This window comes from Chaetodon trifascialis, chromosome 21 (genome assembly GCF_039877785.1).
Source record: "Chaetodon trifascialis isolate fChaTrf1 chromosome 21, fChaTrf1.hap1, whole genome shotgun sequence".
Taxonomy (NCBI): domain Eukaryota; kingdom Metazoa; phylum Chordata; class Actinopteri; order Chaetodontiformes; family Chaetodontidae; genus Chaetodon; species Chaetodon trifascialis.
Genome location: NC_092076.1, coordinates 10,188,628 through 10,209,347, shown reverse-complemented (window position 1 = coordinate 10,209,347; position 20,720 = coordinate 10,188,628). Strand labels below are relative to the sequence as shown.

Sequence of the window (20,720 nt, the reverse complement as noted above, 5' to 3'; positions counted from 1 at the left end):
AGTGATTCAGTCCTATTGTAAAAAATGCTCTTGAATGAGGCTCAGGTGTGCAGGAGACTGAGTGGCTGCGTTTATTTGGGCTTCTTTTTTGCTGAATTCAAGTCAAAATGGGCAGGACATTGGATTGGAAGGGCTTCAAAAAGCACTGAAATGTTACAACACTTACCAACGCTGTTAAAGTGATACCAAAGGGCTTTTAATTTACGCTGTGCGCCTACAACCGTCACTTAATAAATAAATCATTATAATGGAGGAGGATTGTTAAAAAAGTCAAAAGCTTTGTCTCATTTCCATAATACATGCTAATTGTATGCAGCATATACATTTTATGGTAATACTGATGTTGGAGTTAGCATACAGGAAATCAATATACTTTACTGTTTGATACTTGTGTACATTCAAACTGCAGCTTTACATTGACATTTGACGGCTGCCGATTATTGATAAGTCCTTATTTTTTGTTTTAATGTGGTGTTCCTGGGGTTTTTTTCAATCATCCAGAAAGATTATTTCTCTCGTTTGTTTCACTGCTGTGAATTAAATCAATAATCAAGGGGTTTTTAGTATCCATGCTGATTGGTGCTTAATTTTTCTATTTTTCCGCTGAACACATTAAGCACTGAAAACCTGCTTTGCATTTATCTGTTGCTGGAAAATCTTACTTCCGCAAGAAAGAGCACACACCAAAATATAGATCTATACGACTTGTTCTCCCTTATTCCCTCATCTTTCTATATGTATGCCTCTATAGTTCTTTTATTTCCTTTTTTCTTCCCTGCTTCCTCTTCCTTATTCCCTGGCCATAAGAAAAATACATATATTTTTTTCTTTCTTGCCAGCATATTGTTACCTTTGATGCGGCAGGTGTCTCAGAGCTGGTTCTGTAGTCTATGCCCCCAGACCCTCTTGTAAAGACCCGGCAATAAATCAATGTCGGCCTGTGTGTCTGGATGTGAATGTGAGATTTGCATGTATGTGTGAATGAGGGAGAGACTTGATAGTTAGCCAATATGACAGAACAGATGAACAGGCCTGAATACGGCTCAAAGCACCACTTTACCCCCTACTGGTGATTTATAGTACTACGCCAAACAAGACAAGTACTGAAAGCCTCCCACAGGAGGACAGAATCCAGAAAAGCAGCACAGTGTGCGGCCTTTTGGCGAGCGAGAAATACAAGACAGATATGACTCATGCCCTAATCAATATACATGGCAGCGCTGCTCATTGATTAGCTGCTCAAACACCTGCGATCAAATGAGGAGCTGGAGGGATCACTATCAGGATGAGAATCATCACAGAACACAGAATGTGAGATTATTACGATAGAGGCAACAATGACTTGATCACAGTGTTGTTTGCATGGATAATGATGATGACATTTCATTATTATAGTGATTATGATGATAATTATAGTAATGAGGCTGTCTGGTGATTCTTATTTTCCTCATTTTACAGGCCCTGGACCAAGACACTGGTAACTACAGTTCTATGATGTACCGGCTCATCATTCCTCCTCCTGCTGGTAAAGAGACTAAAGACAGCAAAGACGGCTTTGTCATCGAACCGTACAGCGGCGTGGTGAAGACGGCAATCATGTACCGCAACATGAGGAGGTCGTACTTTAAGTTCGAAGTGGTTGCTACTGACAACTATGGTCAAGGTCACAGCAGCAAGGCGGAGATAGTGGTGTGTATATGTTCATGTTTTTGACATTGCAGACAGGTTTCTAATGTCCCCATAGGGAGGGTTCATTTCATCTTATACTGAACTAACTGAATGACACGATCGTGATGTTAATTGCGGTGAGATTCACGTGTGTCCCAGAATGTCCTCGAAGCAGAAATGTGAAAACAAATTGTCACAAGCTTGAGGCAAAGTTGGATTGGAAATGTTATCTTTTCCAATGCAAAGTTTTTCTTTTCAGTGACGGAGGCGCCATCTGATAAGGTTTAGTGAAGTAATGCACAGCTGAACGCACTGTTTTCAGCCTGACTTAAATGCAGAAAATGAGTTTTATTTGTACTGTGTTTCAGGTGTCCGTGGTGAACCAGCTGGACATGCAGGTGGTCGTATCAAATGTTCCTCCAACCTATGTGGAAAAAAACAAAGACAAGCTGCTCAGGTAACCTGCACTCACATTTTTATCTGTTTTAAAGAATATATTAATACATCATCTGCAGTATTAAGCCGGCTGCACATACACTCTGAGTGATGAGGGACCATTTTTCATGTTTACAAAGTTTTCTATAGAGCAGTTTCAACATGTACCATCAACACTGCAAACAGCTGTTGATGGTTTACTGTAATTTCACCACCTGCCTCAGACCTGTAATAGGCCCTGTCAGACACCCTGTTCCAAATGTACTGCATCAGACCAAGGTTTACCCAAACACAACGCACACCGTCTTAAAAGACCATGCAGGAGGCTCTGCGTGTTAACTTCCTGCATGTTATTACCACAAAAGGTTGAAACAGTTAGTTGATTAATCCACGAGTTGATCAAGAGAAAATTAAGCACCAACTATTTTCATAATGAATTCCTGTTTGCATTTTTGTATCAAGCACAAATGTCAGACATTCCTCGTGTGTCGCACGAGGGCCCAGACAAATTGAGTGGACACAGACTGGCAGGTGAATTTGAAGACGCCTCACAACACCCCAGACAATGCAGCCATACGGGCCGGCGTGGATCTGTCTGTTATGCTTCTCATTTTCCGCTCGTGCTTGGCACCAGCCTACGCCTGCTTGTGTGCCAGTTTCTCCTTCTGGGACTCGGCTTCATTGTGATATTTCATCACATGTTACGTGCATTCTGCATGACAAACTAACGATCAGCCCAAGTAGTCACAGATCCGTTGACCTTCCAGCGGACCCCTGCACCCTCTCTCCACCTGCAGCTGATGCTAAACCACCCTCACACTACCACGATGGACAACTTGTCTGTTAAACCACTGACCCTCTCCTTAAATCTATAATTAGACTCTGAACAGTTGCCCACTCAGGTATCCCAATACCTTGATAGGTCAAACACATAAGTACAATGTCACCGCAAGCTTTAAAGGTCAGCAATGGTTAAAAAGTCACTGTTTTGTATTACGGTGGGTGTTTATTAAGTTAACATCCATACAATACGTAGTTTAAATTTTTCCCCTTGATTTGATGCCATTTCAGGTTACACAGTCACACCAGTCAGTGGTTCCTCTATATTGATTTAGCTATGGTGGAAGGACTGAGGCTGTAATTGCCACCATGGGGAAATCACCAAGACTTGATAAAAAGGACAAACAGTGTCGTGTTTAAAAAGTTTTCATCCTTATGAAGTGTCCTAGTAAGAATGAAGCTCCCAGTACTTTGTTGAGCTGGAACCCACACTGGGACTGTCACAGGGACACGCATCAGAGCACCACAGCAAGACCACAGTTACAGAGTAAACAGTGTCCCTGTTAACATACTGAAACAGACCAAGCTGTGGTTACACATAGAGATCTTTATATATCTTTATATCTTATGTGTTTTTTACTTTTTTGTCTGTATTGAAGTGGACGGGCATTAAGACATTCAGGTTTTAGCCCAGATCCATGTGTGTGGAGATGTGGCTCCATTTTTCCTTCCTACGTTCAAAACATTTGAGGCTCAGGCCCAGAAAACATGACCTTATCAACACCACGGCGTTAAACGTGAGACACTCTTTGTTCCAGTGCAGCTCAGCTTGTTCGAGGAATCATCTTCAATCAAATAATATAATCTCCCTCCACAGTCCGTCACATATATTTTCATTCATTTGAAGAAAGGCAAGATGTTACTGCTCAACACAAACCACACATTCCTGCACATGTTTAATGTTGTTTCACTCACCAGCAGGTCTTTCTGCACCGGCTCGCTGCTTTCTTTTGCCTCACACCCATGCAGTAACTTGATAATGATGTTTTAAAGCACTTACCATGTTTTCTCTCTACCTCATTCGCTTTCTTGCTCTTTTACACACACATACACACATAAACGCACACCTTAGTGGGACCGTTCCTGCTGTGAGCTGATGTTTCTTAGGGGACAGAAATCAATATTGCCCAGCACGAGCCTGCCTCGCTGGCAGGATGAAAAGTGTTTGTTTGTGTGTGGTTTTGTGGTTTGGTGTGTGCGGCGTGACCAGAGTGTCTGAGGGCTTTGTCTTTACACGCGTGTCCACAGAGGTGTAGTTTTGTTGATGTGTCGGCCATTTTGGTATCCTGAAGGAATCAGAATAGCGTGATCGCATCCTTTATTTTTCATCCGCAGCATTTTGGAGCGCTACGTCCAAGAACAGATACCAGGAGCAAAGGTTGTCGTGGAAACCATCGGACCCCATCGCCATGGTGATGGGATGGAGCAGGAAGACTACACCAAGTCAGACCTGATGATTTATGCCATCGACCCGCTGACAAATAGAGCTGTATCAAGACAGGAGCTCTACAAGTAAGAACTGAGCTGACAAACCCATGAGAAGTAAAACGGCAGCTCTCCAAAAGCTTTATATCACAAGATGGGACAAAACCCGTCCCGACCGACATCACAATCCAGTCATTTTTAAATTAATTGGCCTCAATTATTTTTTTGGAGTGCTGCCATTCACACAAGTTGTCACTTATTTTTGCTGAAGTCAGTCCTGTTCTTCCTGGCCGCTTACTCAAACAAGAAGTTCTTTCTGAGTTTTGGCCGTCCTCGTTCTGCATGGGAGCCGCTTTGAGGATGAGGCGTTAGGAAACACAGACAAACAGAAATGTACTGAACCGATTTGCAAGTACAAAAGCACAAGTCAGTGGGCGTGATTTTAGGGTGGAACCTGACTTAGTGACCAATTTGCTGCCTGGATAACTGCTTGCAGAGAATTCTGGTATTCACCACCCCGCTTTAACACTCGTTTGATGTTGGCATCATGGTCTCAGTTGCATTATTGCGTTTCTCCTCCCAAGGTTTCTTGATGGTAAACTCTTGGACATCAATAAAGAGTTCCAGCCCTTCCTCCCTCCTGGCGGACGGATTCTGGAGATCCGAACTCCTGATGTGGTGACCAGCGTGAAGAAAGCTGTGCAGGGTGTGGGCTACACAGAGGGGGCGCTGCTGGCTCTGGCAGTGATCATCATTATCTGCTGCGTCCCCGCCATACTGATCGTCATTATCACCTACAGACAGTAAGTGTGAATTATGTGTAGTGTTTCTTTCTGCAGCTTTGGAATAAAAAGGCACTTTAACTGGGGACAATTCAGACTAAATGAGGCTGTAGGGGCTCACTGCCCCTCTGATGAGCTTCTGTTGAGAGGATAAGGCTGGCAAATCTTTTCTTTTTATCAATAAATCCCATGATCCTACCAATTATTATTGCCTGTGTAGCCGAAGTCGTACATCTTATTCCTCTGTACCACAGACCCCTGCTGTTGTCCAGAAGCTATTAAAAACACATAACTTAGCCACACCCTTGCACTGTGAGGCAGGTTCCCGCATTAAGTCATTGTGTACTGATCCACAGCTGAAATAAGCCCAACAGTTGCACTGTTTTTATAGGTTTACACCCTCAACAACAACAGAAAGTATTGAAACTAACAAGTGTGTCAGTCCTTTGCAAATCTCAGCTGCCTGTCAATGCACAAAGCAGTTGTGTAAATCCCATAGGCAGCTATTAAAACTATTTCATTCCAACATAACAGCTTTCTTTGAAGCCTATAATGTTCTTTGTAATGTACATTTTTTTTTAATGTGATTTCTCGGTTAGGCATTCCTGCCACTAACGTAATTGTTCTTGAAGTGAAACCGTCCGCTTCAACTATAATATATGAATGTAGGTCCTCAAAACATGCCAGTCCAACAAAGGAGGATTTGGCTTTAAGTAGGAATGCCAACAAAGATAACAAGCCATTTTGAAAATGTATGAATTTCTTTGAAGAGAATGCAGACAGTCAGAAAATAGACAAAGCTGGCAGTCTCTCCCACAGGACGTCCTTTTGCACTGTTTATCATTTTATCACCTGGGCCAGTCACTTCCCTCGATGATTCAGCATGGCAGCCTGTCCCACAGTGCCAATTCTAATAGTTTGTTTAGCTAACCACCGTGAAAGGCTATTAATTTCATCCGTCTCACAAACACACTCAAACCGGTCCACACACACACACACACACCCATTTAAACTGGATCAGTGCATTTTGGAGAGACCTACTCATCCTGACACAAATAAGAGAGAGAGGAGAGGAGAGGAGATTTGAAATGAGAGAGACAGAGTGGTAATCATCACTAGTTCCTGTTGCTAAATGACTCTAATGAAGACCAATTGTCCAACTTGTTTGTAAATTACAATGAGTAAACCTGACTAGCAAGAAGTACTGTGTGATTTATGTGCAGAATAATCACTGATCTTTCTCTTTCTCTTGTCTGCTGCGTCTGCCACCACCAGATTTAAAGAGTGAGTATTGCTTTCATATCCCTAATCTAAAATATTAATGTCATGGCCGTCTTAAACACCTTTCATTGTGATTAATCCGTTGACTTTCATTGTACAATAAAATGGATGAGATCAGGAGGGTCGGTGAAATGGAGAGGACAGCGGACAATCCAGCGAATGAATCCTGAAGAACATGTAATCAGTAAATGTCCAAGACCGATGCTTTTATTGGAGTATAGTCATATAGAAGTCCAGATCACAACTGTGTTGACTGGGCAAGAATACCAGTCAGCTGGTTATTTAAAGTGAGACTTTGTCATGAAAGGACACAATCGGTATTCATTCCCAGGGTAGTGACTCTGCAGTAGTCACAGGGATTAATCAGCTCCAGCTCTGATCGGCAGTGATTGAAGCATGACACCCGGGTGGACCCTTTTCCAGCACGTTGCTATAAAGTACGTTGAAGTCCCAAACGTTGATGCATTAACAGCCTGGAAACGCTTGAACATCATTCAGTCGAGTTTGAAAAAGAGACTGAAGTGAAAAAGATAAAACCGCAACATAACGATATCACCACCACTGACCTCCAGCGCTGCTTTTCACTGCATATAAACGGCAATTTTAAAGTTGGACGAGAGTCTACGACCATGCTAGCAGCTCTGTAAGGCTGTACTAAATGCACATGCTAGAAACATGATCACAACGACAATGCTAACATGCTAATGTGTAGCAGGTGGTGGAAATTAAATTTGTTTTGCAGATATTTGTGATATACAAAATTGTGAAAAATTGCACTGATGGTGGAAAATGTATCCTCCTTAAATTAAAACTTATCTTGGATCACTAAAGTGACTGCAGTTGATCCTGAGGCTGATACTATACAAATAAATTGTAGTAGCTGACATGAGGAATTGCTTAAGGACACAGATAGAGATGGATGGCGGTGGTTAAAGGCCTGAAATCTAACACCTTTTCAACAAAGAAAGTTGTTATAAACCCTCCTGCCCTGATGATGCCCATCTACTTTCGAAGGTCAGGATTTTCCTAACTTTGAATAACTAACTGTGTTTCCTCTCTGCTGTGTCCAGACGCCAGGCAGAGTGTGCCAAAACAGCCCGTATCCAGATGGCACTGCCAACGGGCAAACCTGGGGGAGGCACTGCCAACAACCTGTACGAGGAGCTTGGTGACAACGCCATGTAAGTGAAGTGTAAAAGCGGCATTTGTGTTGAAGAGCCAAAGCAGAGGCATTAGCTCACATTTCTATGGCTGTTAAACTTGAGCCTTTGGCAGTGTGCCTTTTCCTGCTTTGAAAGCTTTGTGGTATCCACACATGCAGTCAGTCCCGTAACATTACATCTCCCCGCATTTTAACTATCGCTATGGAAAATTCTTATGCAAATACGTCTTTGATTCCCTACAGGCCAAAGCTATTATTCACGAGGTAAGGTCAAGCACAAGTCCCATAACACAAAGTAACTGGGGATAACAGAGAAATATGCATCAAAACTAAGCAAGATAACATTAACCATGAATAAATCTCAGTTTTGGACACCATGAAAGCTTCTTCACACTTTAGTAGAATTTAGGTAATTATCATAATAAAATGCATCAGGACCATTCACACTCACAACCAAATGCTGGTACAAGAGGACCAGGATGAAGGGAAAAGAAGAGTCTACACACACAGGTCTAATGCAGTTTGAATGCAGTGTACTTCTCAGTGAAGGGAAGGAAATAATGGACAAATAAGAATCCCACAAACAGCTCTTGGATGTTCTCACAGACACTGATAGACAGACAACCACATCATCGACAGACTTGTTCGACAACCATATTTAAAGGCTTGCCCACACGGGCCAGCAATTGAACTAATTAGTCAAAGTCTTGAGCCAGTTTCATGTCAAACTGATAAATGATAAGACGGCCGCGCTCAGAAGAGCTGGCAGCCCGTTTCAGCCAGTGATGACTGCTCTTAAACATCTTGTAAAATGATGTTCCTCCAACTATTTACTGACAATTTATAAAGTTAATTATACATAAATCTCTTTGAAGTCTGGTCGAAGCACGCTGAGCTTTTTCTTGGTCCAACGCACCCCCTCACTGGAATGAAACCTGTTGAGTCTTCACACCGTTCACAAATCACTCCTAAGATTAGAGCCCTTGCAATTAGCTACCAACCGACTTAAAGTCTCTCTTAAGACGTTTTGTCAGTCTGGAGACATTTCCGTCATTTCACGTTTTTCAGTGGCCAAAGAAACTGACATTATGCAGACACAGACACAATCTGGGATTAATCAAGCAGAGCCTTGTAACCCCACATCAAACTAACACTAAACAAAGCTCTGATTTCTGAATATATTAACAGTCTCAGATAAACCCTGCAATTTTATCTTCACAGAGTTCAGCGACATTCAGCTCTTTCTTTGTCCCATTCGCTCCCGTAATGCATACCAATGTCCTCACCAGACAAAAGACAAAATGAAGGTCAATGATCTGCCCAAAAATATTCAGTTTGCGTGCAGCCTCTCAAGTTTACTTCATTCTTACTTTCATTGATTGATGGCGTTCAATAACACTGTGGAAAAAAAAAGTCCTCCAAATGTATCCTCTGAGATTGCTCTGGATTCGTATTGATGGAGGCAATATAAATACACTTTTTGTTGATTATGTTGAAATTACTTTTACTTTTTCTTAATTCAGTTTTATGTCTCGTACCCCATCAGTGCTGAAGGGCATCATGGCCCACCTACTCCGCACTGCCTCAAAAAGTTGCTTTATTATTATGCAATTTAGTCAGATTCTCCTCGCCGCTTACTGTACTCCCCCATTTCTGTGCATCGTCTCGGAAATACTGTTTGATTTATCCTCCCGCCAATTTCTCCTGGTTTGATACTTGTTGGTTTGGCTAAGCAAGAATCTAATAGTGACTGTATGTCAAGACGCCATATTAACGTTTATCGGAAAGTTTTAACGACCTCACCCACGCACGCACACGCACACACACACACACACTCACGGTAATGCACAGACAGTTCATTTTTAATTCTTTACTGGAGCGTTAAGAAGAAGTTGAGAGGAAACTCTTATCAGCATTACATGCATCACCGGTTTCCTGTCTGTCCTTGATATGCCTCCCCACTCCCATTAACATGAGAGCAATTCATATGCAAGATTGTAGAAACTATCTCCAAATGACAACAAGGGATTTCCGTGTGTGTGTGTGTGTGTGTGTGTGTGTGTGTGTGCGCGGGTGTCTGACTAACCAGCTCAAACGATCCGCTGAAAAATGTGTGCGGAAATGAACTTGGATATGAGATAATTGAAATAAATGCAGCCCGTAATTTATAAAGACCACCCTGGGCGATAATTAATTCTATTGATAAGCTACAGAGCATGTTTAATTGTGGTGGGGAAGGTCTTTTGTGAGTGTGTGTGTGTGTGCAAAATATGCAGTTTGGGATTACTTGTGTAATACTTCTCTGTGTACATGCTCTGTATCACTGCTATCTTGTAAAGACTAAATAATCCCTAAAGAGTATAAAACCTGGCAAAGTGCAAAAGTTTGCACATTCATAATTAAGGTCCATTATCAAACTGCTCAGTAGGCTGATTTTCAAGGCATTTTTTTCCCTTTTAATTACATTTGGCTGTTCTCCTGACAAGCTTTAATGTCTATTTTCAATTATGTATGAAGAATTAAGTGTTCTTTAACTTATTATTAGCAGAATATTAAATGAAGCATGTTCTTTAAAAGTTTTTGAATTAAAAGTCGTATTTTTTAGTAATATAGCAGATTTTATTGTCATCCTTTGTGTGACGGAGGCCGTGCTCATCTCTGCTCGCAGTTGTTTTAATGCCATTATGTCGAGATCTGGAGTTAATTATTTCTTCATCTCAAAATAACGAAGCTCATTTCTCGTGATAACAGTCCACGCTTACAATTCTGAAATAATCTCGGTATCTTGAGCAATCAACCTGCTGTTTGCTGAAGATAACGAGAAAATGAACTTGTGGTCTCAAGATAACGCCATTTAAAAAAATAAATGGTCAAGCCACTGTCAGCTTCCATACCGTGTCAGTGACTTCATGTGTATAATTTGCTCTTTAACAGTCCACACATGGTTTTGTTCACACGTGTTACATGTCTCCATGTTTCCATGCTAACTTTATCACTGTAGGGTTTTTCTTCTTGTTGTTGTTTTCCATAGTTATCACAGTTAATGATCATTCGGGGTAGAAAAATGGTAGAAAATTACTTCAACGTGTGAAATAAAATATACATTAAAGCCTTATGATTAATGGCTATATTGAAAAAGAAAAAAAGCAAATATATCATCATTTTATATAACTGATCGACAAATGTGTATACTGTATATGAGACACTTTAGAGACACTTTTCTATTCATTATCTTGTAGAACAATGACAACCAGTTATATTTCCCAGGCAGGCACTGAAAATTTGCTGATAAATTACCGTTAATTTGATGGACAACAGTAGTTGTTTTCATCGTTACAAGGCCTCTGCCAAGTCCTGAAATGTGTATGTGTATCATGAAAGTACAGTGCAATGAAGCGAGACTGGATTTTTGCTAATCTAACCTTCCAGGACAAATAAATCTTCTGTCATTATGGCTGCAAACTGACTACATTTCATCCCAGTGTTCCCCTACTTATTTACACCCTGATTTGTTTTACCTTACAGTGTATAGACCTTTCCTGCTGGCTTTTTTCTGTCACAACGATGAGCATTTTAATGTCATTCTGTCTTATCATGTCATCGCTCTACTCCTCCTGCTCTCATGTCGACTGATGCATTCATCTCTTCTCCTCATTCATCCACCTTTATCCATGACTGACAGACAAAAGTGAGTAGGATGCTGAAAATTGCTCCTCATCTCTGGCGAGTTTGATACTACGCTGTGACAGTTGTCTTGCTTTAGTTCTGTGTTTCTGTCCGTGCTTGTTAGCGGTTCCTCTTGTTTCATGTGCAGGGTAAGTCGTACTTTGGTAGATCAGAAATCAAAGTTGCGTTGCTGAAGGTTGTCTGTGCTTCTGGCTGATCAGTGATGAATTAGAACCGCGGTGAGATGCATCGGCTGCCTCGGCATAGAAGCGGCAGCCATGTGCCATGGAGTACAAGAGTCTGCAGAGTTTCAACAAAGTCTCAAACTACACTAGAGATTTCACAGATTAGTGCTCCCCCAACCAAAGAGGAGGATATAATCAGTCTTTTGTTGGAAGGAAATCTGCATACTCTCAGAACTCCATGACACACAGTTGTCTATCCATGCCCCAACAGATCTGGCATTGTTTATAGTCGTGATGCAGTAGCGTCTTTGTAGTGCACCACTTTTAGCTTACATAAAATCAATTTGCATTCTTTCCTTTGTGTTTCAAGACTATTTTCTAGTGCTCCATCTCTTGCCCCTCTGGTAAAAACAGCACAGAAAGAAAATGCCATTACCTCTTTTAAGATCCCTCTTCCTTCTCCTCTCATTGCTTTACTCACTCATCTCCTAATGTGAAGTCTCTTGTCATTGCATATATCAAACAACAGCTCAGACAGACACTCTGTTGTTTTATCTGCCTTTCTACCATTCTTTATGTGTCCTTCTGTCACCACTCCTCTTTATAAAACATTTTGGTTAACCGTTGTGTGCATCACTGCTTTCATTTAAATTTCATTCAGTCCCCATCTCCCTCTTGCATTTTGTTTGCCTTTGATTTATCGAGTTACATCTTTCCAATTCACTATGCTCTCCGCTCTGTCATATTTTAGCTGTAATTCTTTTATTTCTCCCTTCATTCCTTCATTTTTTCTCATTTTTTCTTCCATCCATGTATCAGCCGGTCGAACCACAGTGGTGGTGGGAGTGGTGGCAGTTTGGATGAAAGTGACCGCCAACGTCTGATCTCAGATTTTGCCACACGAGCGATCGCTGCCCATCGTCAGTGTGTTGCTAATGGAGGCGTGCTCAACAACCTGCCCAAGTCTGAGTCCAACATCACCTTCCTGTCTGATGAAAACCCCCTGACTATCAAAAACCCGATCTACCACGAGGATGGGACTTTGAGTAGCCCAGAGACTCTTGGAAGAAGCCAGAGGAGAAGAGACCTTCTTGGGAATTTTTCCCCTTCCAGGAAAGGCCTTCGAGAGGCCTGGCTGAGGCTCAGCTCCCATGGAGGAGATGTGGGATTTGGTGGGTACAGTGGCAGTGACAGTGGATGGGGATCTGGGGGTGGACACAGCTGGACCCTCCCATCAAGATTACATCGAAGAGACATGTATGATGCTTTGAGACGCCAAGTGGTCATGGATCCTGTGCAGTGGGAGCTGGAGCTTCTAAAGGCAGAATTTAAGGAGAGTAAAGATGCTGGTCTGGATTCAGGGTTTGACCGGGGGTTAGACTCGGACCTAATGGGAAGCCAAAGTCTGGAACCCAAGCTGACAGTCAAAGAACAGGCCAGACAGTTTGAGCAACAGGCGCTCCAGGAAATGAGACAAAGGCAAAACAGAGATTCACGAGGATCTTTGTCGCCTGATATCCTACTTTCTGTTTACCCAGAGTCTCCTCAGCACCACAAGCACACCCCCACCCACAGTATCTCATCTGTTCAGGTTAAAGAGGGTCCCCCGAGTATCATTGTCACCCAAAGTGATGGAGGGACCCCTCCACCAAGTCACAAGCCCACTCCTCCTGTGCTGCGGCGCTTCGGGGCAAATTTAACAGGAAATCAGGGTACAGAAGACAGACTCCATGTCCATTTAGAGGTTATCCCTGATCCTCCATCAACTCCTCCCCCACCACCACCACCTCCATCCCCACCACCTCCACCTCCGACATCTGCTCCTCACCCTCCTTTATCTCCTCCTCCACAACACCCTTCCTCCCCTCCTCCCGTCCCTCCTGCCTCATCTCACTCCAACCACACAGAAAATAAGACTCCTCCTCCTCCTCCACCTCCACCACCTCCCCCACCTCCACCTCTCCCTCCCCCTTTGTCGCCCTCGCTCCTGCGTCCATCCACCTTTGTCCTCCCATCACTCTCAGAGGTGCCAGCCCTGCGGCCCGTGTCCCACCGTCCGCCGCCTCCACCCCTCCCCGTGGAGCCTGAACCTCCCCGAAAAGAGCTGAAGGGAATCTTAAAGAACATCCAAAACATTGCGGACATCGAGAAGTCGGTAGCCAACATGTTCAGCCAGATAGACCAGAAACAGATACCACTCAAAAAGGTCATAAAGAGCAGAGCCTCCATAGATTCTCTTGATTCACTTGACTCCTTGGATGCATTAGCAGCAGGAGCAGGAAAAGGGGCAGAGGGAGGAGAGGAAGTGAAAGAAGGAGCAGGAGGAGGAGAAGACAATCCTCCACCTCCACAGATTCAGCCCAACCCAAACATGAACTCCATCGTGGAAGAGCTTGAGAAACGATTCCCCTCTCAGTCTACAATTCTCTAGCCTTTGCCTTGATTATATGGAAAGCACACAGACGGGAGTTTCTGAACATTGTTACGTCGTTGCCGTGAAGCTGTCAAGGGACTGATGCTCAAAATAGCTTCAGTGGGATGCTGTGATGATGTGGTGATCTCTACCGTGCGACGGCTGTGCTCTTCCAACATGACTTCCTGTTTTCTACATAAGAAAAGAAAGGAAAAGAGCTCGGCCTAATATAAACTCTTTGGGTGGAAGAAAACTGTTTCTCCTCTCAAATGATGGTACTTGCTGGGAACAGTAAAGGAGACGGTTACACAGCAAGAATGGTCATGTGTTGCGTAGCCCTAATAAATTCAGTGATGTAATAGCTGGAAAGGGCTTGCACTCTGTTACTGTATTCTACATTATTTCTCTTTCACTGTTACAAGAAGAGAGAAGAAGCGTTTAAGGACGAGCAGGAAACGATAATCAGGTTAAGAGGTTAAGTCCATTTAAGTGAACCTGGACTGCTCAGAGGAATTCAAAAGCCCTGCTTCGTAGCCCTCCTAACACCGAAGTCGTCGTTAGGAGGGCTAACTCCATTATCTTACTCTGCCATTATCTTAGTTTCCCTACAAACAACATTTCTAGGGCTTGTTTTTTAATTAACACTGAGGAAAATTGACTTAAATAGCTGCAGATGGGAGCAGTGAAATCAAGTGATTAGAAGTGTCAAAATGTCTCTCGGTTAAGTTTCAGTTTGACTACTATTATTAACATTTAGCGTTCTCACCAAGTAATTGACATTCTTGTCAACGACAAATTATAATCAATGAAAGACGTGATTGTTGATGAGGCCACTTGCCCTCGTGAGAAACTAATTATATGTTTGGGATGGCTTGAATGCGCACCCTCTGGACATCCAAACTAATTGATTGTAGATGTACTGGGAATGAAAAGGAAAATCAAACAAGAAGAGAGAACAATGTTAAACCTGCCAACTTGGATTCAGCTTTTCTGGACATGGAGTCTTAATATTTTCTTCGCGATGGATAGTTTTGCTGCAGTATTTCCCTGTTACACGGCTTCAAACAGTGGCATGATCACTGTCACATTTTGTTTTTGCTCTCCATTTCATCAGTATTCGCTGTTGCAGGGATACCTAGTGCTGTAACACTTAGTGTAAGATCACACATTCTGTCTGATCTGTACTGTAGTAGGTGGCTGTCTGCAAACTTTCCATCTGTGTTATTAATTTGAGTCAGTGCTCAACTATGTATCTTTCTCAACCCATGTCTCCTAGAAATTACACACACACACACACACACACACACACACACACACACACACACACACACACACAATGAAATCGATGGCTTGATTATCTCCAAGGGCAGAGTTTTTTGTGTTACGGTCAATACAGTATCAACATCTTTGTGACGTCTATACACCAGATAAGTTCATGAACAACTTTTCCTCATTATGCTCATAGAAAACTTAGTTCACAACATATTTACAGCTGCAAATTAGTTGTGTATAAAAGTAATTTCTAAGAGATGGGGTTTATCTTTTCGTATCATTTCTCACACTGCAAACAAAGACATGGTGAAAATGAAAGATGCTTTAAGTGGTCTTTATCTTTTTGTGTCTCTTCATTTAGTTGGTAGATATTTGTCTCTAGTCCCCCCCTGTTGATTCTTACTGTAGCTCCAAAAGGTTCATACACAGTCTTCCTGTTGTTCTCAGTCTGTCTTCTATTAGCTCTCATTTTCATTTCATTTGGCCCTGCTTGTGTATCCACAATGGTCCTGCATTGTATGTTAAAGGTATACTCTGCAGGAATTGTTGTTCCTGTCTGTAAGCAAACAGTTGTGTCGGCACTGCGTCCACCATTTTGTTAGCTTCTTCATGCATGCACGCAGCTTACAGTCTCGCACCTGATTGCTATCTTTTTATAGTCCCAACCACATCTGCATGCTGATATTGTCTCAGGGCTAAACACCCACTTTCCAAAGGTTGTAACCCAGAAACATTCTGACCACAACAAAATAAGAAGAAAATCAGAAAATATCAGCCAGAGGGCAAAGTTTCTGCAGATAAACAGACCACCACACACTTCTAGTGGGTCATACATGATGATTGAGAGGGATTACTTTTGAGTCTAGACATTGTTTTTTAGGAGAATCCTGCATAGTATACCTTAAGTGTTCCACAAGGTCGTGTGAATGTTTCAATGAGACAAATGTTAGTACGTGGGTAGATGCTTAGCTACAGTAAAAAGATGTCTGACGTTTATGTAGAGTGATATTTTTATTCACAATGTGCTAAAATTTTTATGAATTTTTCTAGAGGGTTCTGTGGTTTCTTTTACCCAAGGTTTCCTTTGTTAAAAATCATTTTGGAAATAATTGATATGAAAAACACAAAGAGGCCATGAGCATGGGACATATTTGTCAATAAAATATGATGATGAATTCGAGTGCAAGACCATTTTCATTTGACAAAAGAAAAAATCCCTTTTAAAAGCAAGATTTTAGAATACATGATGTGTTCAATGGCAGGCATGAATAAAGTGGTCCACCCTGCATCTTTTGCCTTCATAATGGAACAGTAACCATTTACAAGTTTACCCTCACGTTAACCTATACTGGGAGCTACTGCAGTAACTCATTCTATTTAGCACTGCAGTCTCCAGTCTTGTGTCAAGATAGAAACCCCAATCATGTGCATTTGTCCTGCATCTTTTTGGCACTTTTTCCCCCAAAAAATGCCTCAGGGAGGAGCAGAAGTAAAACAGCAGTGCTATGGGCAAGTCTAGCATCCGCTGACTGACAGTGACGGCATCTCTGTAGCTGTTTTCTCTTGATGGAACTGTGCCAGAGAAGTATGCAGAGGGAGTCATGTACACAGCCTCCTACATTTGCAGCATATTAATGAGGAAATCTGATGTGTCACTCACCTCAAATACGAGATCCTGTGTTTTATGAAGGTCGCTGAGCCACGTCAGGTCAGAAGGAAACTACCTACTGATCAAAAACACCCTTAAGTAACATGTCCATGTTGAAGCTTCCCACTGTCAGCTGTTTTTAGCATAGTTGGGCAGTTGTCGTGAGCCTCGTGCATCAAGAGGATTGTGCATTATCCAAACAAAAATCCTTGCATGCATCCTTTCAAACAAAGAAAAAAAATTGCAACCAAGGAATCACATGCACCAAGTGCTTCATATAAGAACTCATGGTAGTGATAGATCAGGTGGTGCTGTGGCATTTTGCAACATGTTTTTATTGACATTTCTGCCTTCTCCGACCAAATCTTATCATAAATGCACACACAGACCTTACAGATCACTTTCATGTACATGGAATTTTGCATGGTTCTCTTTGATATACATTTTTTTTTTGCAGCTTATATATATGTTAAATGACGTGAAAACATTTTTTTTTGCGATAAAGCCAGACTCTCTACTGGCTGAGATCACCTGTAACTGCTTGTGAAACCCCTCTTTTCCTTTCCCTGTCCATGGAGTTAGATAGGAAAAGAAGTGGCAGCCTTGGAAGAGCTGGCATTACCTTCAAATATCTCAAATGTGCGCTTGAGCATCAAAGGTTCTTTCACTTGATGTGGAACCAAAGCCTTTGGATATACAGTAGCTCTGTCAGCAGCAGATTTCACTGCCATCTGCTAACACCGTTTCAACAAGTTGTCTCCAGTCGCACACTGTCATCGTGAAGTGACAGAAGCACATCTGTCCCGCAAGACCAGCATGTCACTGATGATCATAAATGGATTAAATCATAATGTGCGGCCAAATAAAACAAATCCTGATGGCCATATCTGTGGTTATCAAGTGATGAGATTATGAGAGGATTTATACTGCCAGACACACACACACATGCACACACACACACGTCTTGATGTCTCTTTTCTCCAGTGATAGAGCCATTAAGACAGAATGAGCTGCTTTAGACACACAGCCTCTGTAATTGTTCGGCAATGTGTTTCTTTTCTTACACACACAAAAACAGGATCAAGCTATGAACATTGTGTTGTTAAGCTGTGAATTTATAAAAGGCTCAATCCATAAACTTAGAGCATTAACAAAGACAGCCGCACACAAATATACACGAGAAGTTGGGCCTGAACAGGAGCGTGAACGCTTGCGCACCAACACACAGCTGCATTAAGCAGGTTGCAGGCAGTGCTGCTGTTTCAGCTGACTGGGTTGGAAACGTTTTATGTTAAGATTAGCTTTCAACCTCCGTGTGCCGCCTGTCATTGTCACACATTCACACACACTCGGCGCATCTTCATTGTCTCACAGGCGGATTGTGCTTTCACTGTTTCAGCCCTTGTTGCGCGCTTTTGCTAGAGAACAGACGTCTTTTGACATCTTTGGGAATATGTATTGTTTTCAGCATTCAACAAAGCAGACCGCCTTTAATTGGAACCGAATTGAGAAACACAGATACATGACAACGTGAGAGGCTGTCATGTAATTGTAAAGTCACAGGTTTGATCCTCGCTACAGCAAAGATTATCATGGGAAATGTGGTCATTGAAGCAGCAAATAGCCATGAGAGGCAGCAAAGAAAATTATGATATGCTGCAGTAGATGGTGATTATTTCAACATCGGTGTGACATTATTAAATTGCACTTGAGCAAATCTTAATTTCAAAGGTTAGTAGAGGCTTATTACAACTTCATCTCATTTCCTTGGTTTTGGCCACCATTTCCAGTATTAACACAGTATGTACAAAGTTTATCACGGAGATCTGGGAACATGTTGACATCACAAATAAAGAAGATACACAGGCCGAAGAGCATTCACAGCTCACGAATGACCATATATCCAAACCTCACTTTTCCTCTATATACACTACGAAGCTGACATTTGTCTGTTTTAATCAAATATCTCAATTATTGGATGGATTGTCATGAAATGTGGGACACATATTCATGATCCCCTCAGGAAGAATTCGTCCTTGTAGTGATGCCCTAGCGTCATAATGAGGTCCAAATTTTAATTTGTCAGATAATTTAGGATCAAATTTCTGCAAACCTAAACCTGTTATTATCTCCTGTACTTTGTGTTTAGTGCTCATTAGCAAGTACAGTATTAGCATGCTAACACGCTAAGCGTGTAAGCGTTACATCTGCTAAATATTAGTGTGCTAGCATCCTCTCTGTGATCATGTTAGCACTTTGTGAAACCATTGTTGGTTTTATTTACATTTCACATGCCATCCCATCTTTTTTGGAATCGAAGTTGAAGGTTTAGGCAAGAAATTTAAACCCTGCAACAAGTTTATTATATAAGTGGTGTGTGAATATGAAACTGGCTGTTTGTATGCCATCATCCCACATTTACAACACAAAGAAGCGCCTTCCTGACTTACTGATGTTTTCCTTCCTTCAAACGGGTTTATTCTGGAAATGTGAAGAGACCTGTTTGTTTTTTGGAGTCATTTTCTACATAACATAGATGAGAAAATGTTCAAAAAGAGAGAAAGGGTTGTGGAGCGAGAAGAGGCTGAAATAGGCACGGAGAGTGAAACAGGGACAGTGCAAAGAGCGAGGGGGCTAGAGTGGATCCATGAGAGAGAGGTGGGAGGCAAAATGTTGAAAATAGAAAAAGAGGCAAGAAGAGAGTGCTATTAGGTGTTATGAGTCTGTTCTTTAAGAGCTAATAATATTTCTCTCCAGACTTTCTCATACACGCTGCGAGACAAGGTGGAGAGGACGCGAAGAGCGAGAGTCAATCATGTCAGAAGTGTGTATGCTTGTGTGTGAGATCAGATAGCTGTCTGTGTGTTTTTGTCTCAAGAGGACCTAATAATGTGTCTGTCAGAGCAACAAGGACACAGAGATAGACTTATCTTCACACACTGAAGCACTACACACACAAACACACACAGATTACACAATACACAACGCCAGGCACATACTGCCGGCAGACATAATCTGGAGAGTGTACACAAATATACACACACTGATGGTGAAAAGGTGGTGTTTCATTCAAACCTCAGATTGGGCTAAAATCAACCTTTTCATCTCCCTATTCAGCCATTTATCCCTCCATTCAGCCTTTTCTATTCATCCACTGATATGTCGTCTATACATCCGCCCATCCTTCCTTCCACACCTTTATTTAACCAGGTAATCTTTTCTTTCCGGAGCACACTCGTCCCTTCAAAACTGCGCTTTGCTTCTGAATGAAAAGCCACTGTTTCTCCTTGAAGTGTGTGTCCGCGTGTTATGGAGCCACACTTATATTCTCATTTGAATGCATTTAATGAAATGCTCAAGTGGTTTGATAGTTTGCGTGTGAGCCTGTGTGCGGTTACACTCTAACAACAGAAAGGAGAATCTGATGTCCTCTAAAAGTCACCCTTTGTTGTTCTGTGATACATCTTCATTTGGCCAGCTCATTACCCTGGTTTCACGTGACAACGCATCCTGCTGCCAACGTAGTTAAGACGCATGGATGGAGAGGTTTTTGGATGTTTTTCTTAGTTTGCTGTTTGTTTCTTTGTTTTTTTTCCCTTTGCTGTGCTTTGCTTTCGCAACCTTTTTTTTAAATCCCAGCATTGCTTTTCCCTCGTTCATTGGACGATTCTTATGATCACGATATCTCAGGAACGCCTTGAGGGAAATTCTTCAATTTTGGCACGAACGTTCACTCGGATGCTAAGATGAACTGATTAGATTTTCGTGGTCAGAGGCGACTGTGACCTCATGTCTGTCCCATTCTTATGAACTTGATGTCCCAGGAACACTTTGAGGGAATTTGATTACATCTGGCATAGAAGTTCTGTCGGACTGAAGGATGAACTGACTTGATTTTAGTGCTCAAAGGTCACCGTGATCACACGAAACACATTTTTGGCCA

At 42.1% G+C, this 20,720-nt stretch overlaps 1 protein-coding gene across 1 annotated transcript in view; it reads left to right on the top strand.

Moving 5' to 3' along the window:
* LOC139349888 (protocadherin-15-like) overlaps positions 1-20,720 on the top strand; it is a 170,447-nt gene that overhangs the window by 134,984 nt on the left and 14,743 nt on the right. The window contains exons 30-35 of the mRNA XM_070990928.1: positions 1,459-1,689; positions 2,037-2,125; positions 4,279-4,455; positions 4,953-5,171; positions 6,426-6,434; positions 7,502-7,612. Of these exons, the coding sequence (XP_070847029.1) occupies positions 1,459-1,689; positions 2,037-2,125; positions 4,279-4,455; positions 4,953-5,171; positions 6,426-6,434; positions 7,502-7,612 (836 nt within the window). The remainder of the gene's footprint in view (positions 1-1,458; positions 1,690-2,036; positions 2,126-4,278; positions 4,456-4,952; positions 5,172-6,425; positions 6,435-7,501; positions 7,613-20,720) is intronic.